Genomic DNA, 8,288 nt, shown 5'->3' with positions numbered 1-8,288 from the left:
TTACGAGTCCTAGTATGAGAGCAAATTTTGCAGCTGATGCAGGCTAACATGGAATGGTGTCATTAATTTCGTTCCGGAGGTTATCCATAAGAGCATGGGCCGATATATAAGAGCGCAATAGTTAGCATACATAGTCTGTCAAGCATGCTTAATTGAAGCGTTCGCACACGAACGACAAACAGAAGTTCGGCGAGAAAAACGGCACGAAGACATGAAATGATGGATAATTGCTAGAAAATTGAGCGATGGGTGGTGGCCGAGAAAACAGCATCGGCGTCCAAGCGGCAGCAGCGGCCGGCCGGAGGTATATCGGCGGATGCGGCGGCGGCAGTGGTGGTGGTGGTGGCTCGGATAGCGCGACATGGGCCGCAAATTCGCGTCATCGTCACCGCTTCGTCCGCTGTTCAGCGCCGAAATTCAGTTACGACGATGCTCTCCAAGGTGGAAGTCGACATTTTTCGACGGCTCAGCGACGAATGCCGCATACAAGCACATGCGCACAGCCAGCCAGCTCAGCTCCCAATCGAATGACGAGCAACGACTCGGGGATTAACTTTGGCGGCGAGTCTCAACCGCGAGGATGCACAACGCCGAGCCATGAAACCCTCGCATTGATACTCTCCCCCGAAAATGCGACTCGATGAGCTGACTAGCAATTCTAGGCACATCTCGTATGCGATCGGGAGCGCCGATTCAGATGGAATTCTCAAGCACTTGAAGAGATTCGTTTGCTGCGCGAATTTGAGGCCAAAGCCACCTAAAAACCTTTCTAAAAACACGAAAAATGACTTTTGATACGAACCACTGATAAGTTATCGTAAAAAAGAGAGGTTGGGAGGAAGCAGGCAGCTTCGCGGCTAATGCCAAAACTCGGGCGAAACTACTGGGTTCGAGTTGGTGCTGGTGTACAAATGTAGAGGATAAGATCGATCACGGATAGCGGATGTGGAAATTGAACTACATGCTCGGCCATGCTACGTTCCGTTTTAATATTCAATAATCTCTTTTCTCTATCTTTGTTCAATAATTTCTTTTAATATTCCAATCAAAGCAGTTGGTTCAAAGAAATAATTAGAATCTTCATAAGAGGCTACTTTTTTAAAAAGCAAAAAGTAGGGTAGAAATTGTTTTAAAAATGTATAACAGCTAAATGAAATTACTGTTATAAGTTTGTGACACGGTAAGTATACAATTTCAAAAGTCTGCTGGAGAAAAAAAAAGCTCATCTCAAATCTTCTTTCTATTGTTTCTCCACGAAAATTTTACCTATTTTCACACATTTTATTTATTATTTAATTTTTATTTTTATCAGATATTTTTCACACGATTTAGCCTACTCTCATTTAAAACCCAAAATAATGCTGTCTTTTTTCAATCAAAGCTCACGATAGAGGAATTGTCGGCAAAGACTCTCTATTCATTTGCATGTAAATGTGCATTCGTTAGCAAACTGAGCTTCTCCCATTTAGAATGCACTTTCCCAAGTCCGGAGATAAATGCAAAGCACAAATTTAATTGCATATATGGACGTACTTAATGAATGTTTAAAAAAATATTCGCTATATATTCGAGGAAAATTTCAGAGAAGTGAAACGAATTTATAGAGGTAGCGCTGTCCGAACTGAGATTTCCCTCATGTAATGGAGACATGCAGCCAATTCCCAGCCTATCAAATAGCGAACGGCTGCAAATCAAACAGTGAACTTCAGGTGGGAAAAATCGGGCCGTCTTTATGTAAAGAATTGTTGCTGAATATAGACAGCGGTTTGGTTTTGTGATGGTGTGCCTACGAGGTTTTTAGATGGAAATCTTTATTTCGCTGACATTTCGGCTTTTTCGCCGTCTTCAGAGGCCTAAGTAGAGGATGACTGGAGCAATGCTACGTTTATCCCGTCAAGTGCCACACTACCCTGGGTCAGTGTTTCGATAATCGTTCAGGGTAGTGAAAACAGAAACCTATCTACATTGAAACTAGTCTTACGTGTTGTTCCACCGGACGTGGCGCGGCTGGTAGCACGCACTTGTCACCCAGTCTACCAGCGAATGAGTATTGCTGCGTGTAGATCACCAGCGACGATATAGATGATTTGATCTACACACAGAATATTCTGTGTTCACTGAGTGACAAGTGCGTGCTACCAGCCGCACCACGTCCGCTGTAACAACACGTACAGGATAGTGCTTGACGGGATAAACGTAGCATTGCTCCAGTCATCCTCTATTTAGGCCTCTGAAGACGGCGAAAAAGCCGAAACGTCAGGCAGATAAAGGTTCCATCTAAAAACCTCACAGGCACACCATCACAAAACATAGACAGAATATGCCGAGGTTTCACGAGAACATTCGAACTACTACGTGGATAGACAGCGGTATGACTGTTGCGTTTTTGACCGTCGGACAATAGGAGCAAAGGAACATCTGCGGTTGTACTGTTAAATGAGGGCAGTCTTTTATTATAGTATTTTTATTAGTAGTATTCTTATTTATTACTATGCTTAGTATCTTTACTATGCGATAGAGAGAGGAAAAAAAGAGAATTACTGAAAGATTGAAAAATGTTGAATTTGAGGGATGAAAATATGAAGCAATAAATAAGCAGTAAAATAACAAAATCTGAAGTATTTTGCGAGAAAAAAATAATCCCGCTGATTTTTGGGAACACCTGTGCAGCAGGATGGAAGGTACAGCGGACATCAATACCTCAAAACGCATCAGCGTGAACGAAGGCATCCTATTAGACTTGTTAAATTAGCGAATTGTAGGAGCCGTACCACTGAGGTGGTTCAAGAGGATGGGAGTAAACAACTTGGACAGGAAACGAAGTAAATTAGATCACTTGTAAGTTCTTGCTAATTACTGGATTACTGACTAACTTTCGGAAGCAGGAACACAGCCATTGAAATAACGGGTGGAAAAAGACACTACACGAATTGAGTTCTAGTAGATGAAGGATCTTCTGCACATTTCAAGAGGAGAAAATTGTTTCTTCTGCTAAGAAAATATGTTAGTCCCTATCAGTTTAGTGAATTTCGCAAAGATTTTGCTCAGTTGCCTGCCTCTGCTGAGTATGTGCCTTAAAAGATCTTATTCAAAAAAGGTACGTTTCAAGTTCTTCTGTGTTCTGGAAATTCGAGAACTCAAGAAAGCCAGACACTTTCGTCTTACGAAATTATCGAAAGTATCGGTAAGAAAAAGTACAGAAAACTAACCTGGACAACCATAAAGATATCACCGTGATTAAAATTTCTTTGAGCACGAATTTCGTTGGTAGGCATGAATTACGTGGTTCCTGAACATGCCACTTTTTACTTTTTTGAGACTTTTTTTGTTAAGAATCCTATTTTTGTTAACCAATAAATATGCTCTGGTTCTAGCACTCTCTACCTCTCTCTCTAGTGCTGCTTTATACTACTACCTCATCCTTGGGCATTTAGGTAAAGTTGGAAGCATCCGCTTAAAGGCATCACTCCACGAATCTGGAGTGGTACGGATTTCTGGTGGAGTATTCGTATTCGGGGTCGTAGATTATGGGGAAGAGGGTGATTCCGTTCATTTCTTCCTAATTGCCGTAGAAAACAGCCCGGAAGATACGGCTTCGAGCGTTCCGGCACACTATTTTCTACAAGGAGTTCCATTGGAGCGCGCCAGCCCTGTGCTGCGCCGCATCTTCCGGCAGTTTTTTTATGGCAATCAGGAAGAAATGGACGAAATCACACCCCTCTCCATAATCTACTACAGATGGGGAGTAAAATTTGTGAAATTATGGCCTATGTGGAAATATATGCATGTCTTTGTTATAATCCTCATCTCTGTGAAGTTTGTGAAATGAGGTCAATGTAGGTCACGCACATCACTCCTACCACTCTGCATTTCACCTTTTAGTATGCTTCTGATCCCATACCCCATATCCAAGGCTGTCGTGGATGTTGTCCAGCTGGTAGAACGCGCTCGATGCTGAAGGCAGGTCTGCCGATTTTCGCGGGGGCCTCTTGTCGCTCACCCTTTCCTTCTAATCATACAGCTATCATTTTAAGAGATAACTCCATTTTAAAAAAAAACTCGGAAAACAGATTTCTCTGGTGAGAGCTCAATGAGACTGAGAGAACAATGACAGACTTGGACGTAGATCACTCCCTCCATTCGGAATCTAGAAACTGCACAGTGGATAAAGTGCCTGGCGTTAATCCGCTTGGGGCCACCACGTTTACTCCAATTCAGAATCATTTGAGGTTTACGAACGTGTAGCTGGCCTATTCAATGACTTGCGGGGGCCACTTGCTGATGTTTCAACTCACTGTTTTATCCTCACAAGCAAGTCTAGTACCAATTTATCGATCCCGGAGGGATGAAAGACTTGGTGAGCACAAGGACGGATTCGAACCTCCCATCGGTTGTGTAGACAACGCAATCTCTAACCGAACGCGCTAACCCATCCTTAGCGATCTGTACTCACTGATAAATATCAAATGATCTGAAAACAGTTTCAGTGTGAGACTAGCAATGAGAAGTCTGATTATTTGAGGAATTCAGAGGGTTGAAGCGATTGGCTGGACCTATTACTGTAACTTTAATCCAAGTTCAAGAACTGTATGCGCATGATACAATTTGAAGAGAATCTTTCGCGCACTGCATAGTTTTTGAAACCCGCAACGATTGCGGGTGCGAGGCGGCGCTGTCATGTCCGGGGTCAAGGATTCATCGACTTAACGTCCATCGCAATGGTTGTCCGTCGATCGGTGCCATCCTTTCAACTCCTTTTTTTTCTTTCACCATTCCTTGATAAGCTTTGTTCGTAGCATAGTCACTTACTTCAGGGAGTTGTTTACAGCGCGTTAGAAGTATCAAGTACTGTCTGTTTGCTATATCCTGTGGTTATCGATCGATAGACTATGCTATACGATGTTGTTTGCTTCGACAACCGACAAACGAAAAAGTGGTGTCATACTAATTTCTTCTCAGAATTTCTTAAAGATTCCTATTGCATTTGTGCAGCATCTTGTTCAATGTACAGATGTTGTGTTCCGATGCATCAGAAGTCTATAAATTTCTTCACGTTGTGGTCCTGAAACGAGAAAATTTCATCACTCTTCTACAGTTACTTTATATTTCCGATTTGCTGGCAATTATTCGAGGATTGCACCTTTTAAAATCGAAATCGCCTGTGCTTTTGGACGTTCAGCTGAAATTTAGCAGTACTAAAGGTATAAGGAAGTATAGTAATTTTCCTGTGAAGGATAAATCACAGGAGTAGAGACAGAGTTATTGAATCCTGCACTGAAAAAAGAAAACATTAAGTAGCATCAGTCGCATTTAACTCATCATGTTCCGCCCGTTTCTTTTTTGAAAATATTATCTGTTCCAAGATCTTCAGCTTCATCGATCTCCCAACGTATCACATTACGTTGGAACTTCTGAAAGATATCTATCAGTTGTGTTAAAAACTCGAAAACAGGGATCAGTGACCTTGAAAATTCACTGAACACCCAATTACGAATTATAGTTCCATTTATTTTACTTCAGAGCCTGACTGCCAAACTGTTTAAACAAGTTAAAGATTTATTTAAAGTCTTTCACAGTTTTGCACTTATTCTGCAAATTATCAGTCAATTTTTCCTTCGTGAATATTCGGATGACATTCGAAATTTTATCTTTCAAGTTTCTTTTTTTTTATTCGAATCTCCCAAACTGAACATAACATCCACGTTTTCAAACCTTTCGATCGATCGATCGTTAGAGTTTATTAACTTCAACCTTCATCTGGTCCCCTGGTGTACCATCAAGCTACTTCAGCAGAATAAACATTTTTTTGACTTAGACCACCGCCCTGTCTGTCCTGTCCGACAGATCTCGTCCTATTTATTCGTCCTTTTTTTTCTTTGATAACCAAAGCAAGAACAGAAAAATTCAGGGATCAATTATGTAAATGTGAAACGAATTGGAAACATTCATGTATAATGTGGTTCTGCTTTTTGAATAAGTCCCGGACGTGTCCATTACGAGTTGAAATGAAATTTGCAGAAAAAAAGAAGACGAACGGATGTTGGAATCTGACAGCCCGTTGTGGAGAGATATTATAGCTTTGAAACAAATTCGGACGAAATAGAGCTTCAAAGGGAAAACTGGATTGGTATTGAAGAGAAAAGTGGAATCTGAGGGGATAGACACAAGAAATTAACTCTTTTTTCGATTCTCTTTGAGTAGTGGTGGTCAAAGTCGCTGAATTAATAAAACTTTAGATTAAGCTGCTATAAATTTCGTTCTTATAGATTAGCTGTGGATGCACAATTTTTTTTTCAAGTAATTTGAAAGAATTGGAGAATATTTTTGATTCACATAAAGTGAGCGTCATCTTCTAAGGATATGGTACGTAAAAATAAAATTGAAGTACCCCAGGATTAGTAGTGTAATTTACGACTATAGGCGTGATCTCACTCAATTTTCCTTATCGCCTTGAAAAAGGAGTGGGAAACGACCTTCGTGTTTGGATTCTCCTAAGAGACTTCTTCTTACTTACAACGCGTCCTGTACACGCTCTGGCTACCTCAGCAACCTGCTCATTCGTTCTGCTTGAATAGGCTGTCTTGGAAATATCACTGATTTCCGTACGCTCGCTTGCGCTTGTTGCGCGTGTGCAGCGGTGGCGCGTTATAAGCTGCCTTGTAGGAGAATTTGAACACGAAAGGTGTCCCCTACGTTTTTTCGGAGAACACCTAGGGTAAATTGAGCGTCTGATACTTGTGACGTACACTCTCAACCCTATTTTCCGTGATTCCGTGAAATCCTGCCTTTGAAGTAGTAATAGTATAATATGATGACTAATATGTAATTGTAATAATGTTATCGTAATGTTGTAGTACAGTATTAGATACAGCATAGCCGAAAGTACCATGTAACCGTAATGGGTCCTCATCAGATCTTAAAGTAATCAATAAAAGAATTTTTCGACTAGGACTATAACCATGAAACAATAACAATCGTGTACGACTGACGAAAAAAATTACTTCAAAAACAAAAAAAAAGCGCTCCGACTAGCTTATCGGCAATGTGACCTTATTGATTAATCCCATCTCATCATCGATTTGTGGATGCAGGGTAGTAGGGAACCACTGCCCATTGTCGCCGAGAACGTAACGCGTAAGGTCCACACAATACGTTCTAGAGCGACTGTAGAAATCCGACCCTGTTGCAAATTTGCCTAAAGCATTCGGCGAACATTTACCGATGTGATTGGATTTAGTTTATCTACTGAAAGAACTCGACTGGACCATAAAAAAAGTCAAATTTGATAAAGTTTTTTGTGGGGGGGGTGGGCTTTTGATGCTCGGGGGGGCCGGGGGGGATTGGGGTGGGTTTTTTTTTCCCCCCAATTTCCCCGGGGGGGGGGGGGGGGGGGGTTTTCCCGGGGGGGGTTCCCCCCCCCCCCCCGGGGGGCAAAAAGGGCCCCCTACCCCCCCCCCCCCCCCCCCCCCCAGAAATTTGATAAGATAGAAAATATTCAGGATCAATTTCTCCTTGTAATTTCATAAAAGAAAAAAATAAATCTCTATTTTCTACGCATTATGGAGTGAGCCGTAAGTGATAAGAACATCTTTTCATCATCCTTCACTTGTTCCTTGTTTTTGAGAAAAGGAAAAGTGTTACATGTGGTTATATGCGAGAAGCTTCATACACTTAATTGTCGTATGAGTATATAGTTAATTTGGTAACACGTACTATGTAATGGTCCCTATTATTTCGTTCAATTTCAAAAAAAAACATAATTTTAGTCCAATCATCTTGTAAATTCTTGATGCATTTACTCCAGTACAACTAATTTTCAACCTATAAAAAATGGGTGCAGGACGAGGGGCACCCGTGAAAATCACGAGCCACTAAAACTCACTACGGCGGCAGATTTTGTTCATGCGGCCGCGTCACGGCAGGCCTTATTGGAGCCCAGCAGCCTCGGCACAGGCTTTTACAGCTTATTATTTGCAATTGTGAGGACATGTAAAGCTTTGTCCCTGCTTCATTTTCTGTCGTTTCCTTCGATGTTGTTCTTCTCAACCGTCCTGCATGACTTTTGGTACGCTATTGCTCCATTTCAAACTTATTGCTACGTTGCTTATGTTAAAGAGGTGTTTCTTCTACAAACTCCCGTTTTTTTCTCTTCACGTATGAATTCAGCTTCTGTCGTCTCTTCAGAGTCGTTCTTTACATAAATGTAGCTTTACTTTCAATATATTACTGCTCTTTATTTAAGTTTATTTCTACGCTGCCTATATTTGCTAGTACTCTGCCATGCTCCA

The 8,288-nt window shown here is 41.4% G+C and overlaps 2 protein-coding genes across 2 annotated transcripts in view; one reads left to right on the top strand and one right to left on the bottom strand.

Moving 5' to 3' along the window:
- Positions 1 to 245: 245 nt before the first annotated feature.
- On the top strand, positions 246 to 644 carry RB195_017677 (uncharacterized protein; the record flags this gene model as incomplete). Its single annotated transcript, XM_064184772.1, has 1 exon — positions 246 to 644. The coding sequence occupies one exon, from the start codon at positions 246 to 248 to the stop codon at positions 642 to 644; it is 399 nt and encodes a 132-aa protein (XP_064040653.1).
- A 6,384-nt stretch (positions 645 to 7,028) lies between these two features.
- RB195_017676 (uncharacterized protein) overlaps positions 7,029 to 8,288 on the bottom strand; it is a gene marked incomplete at both ends in the record, with an annotated part of 3,693 nt that continues 2,433 nt past the window's right edge. Inside the window, one exon of the mRNA XM_064184771.1 lies at positions 7,029 to 7,195. Within this exon, the coding sequence (XP_064040652.1) occupies positions 7,029 to 7,195 (167 nt within the window). The remainder of the gene's footprint in view (positions 7,196 to 8,288) is intronic.

Source organism: Necator americanus, chromosome II, assembly GCF_031761385.1.
Source record: "Necator americanus strain Aroian chromosome II, whole genome shotgun sequence".
NCBI lineage: Eukaryota > Metazoa > Nematoda > Chromadorea > Rhabditida > Ancylostomatidae > Necator > Necator americanus.
This window is presented reverse-complemented; position numbering and strand designations above follow the sequence as displayed.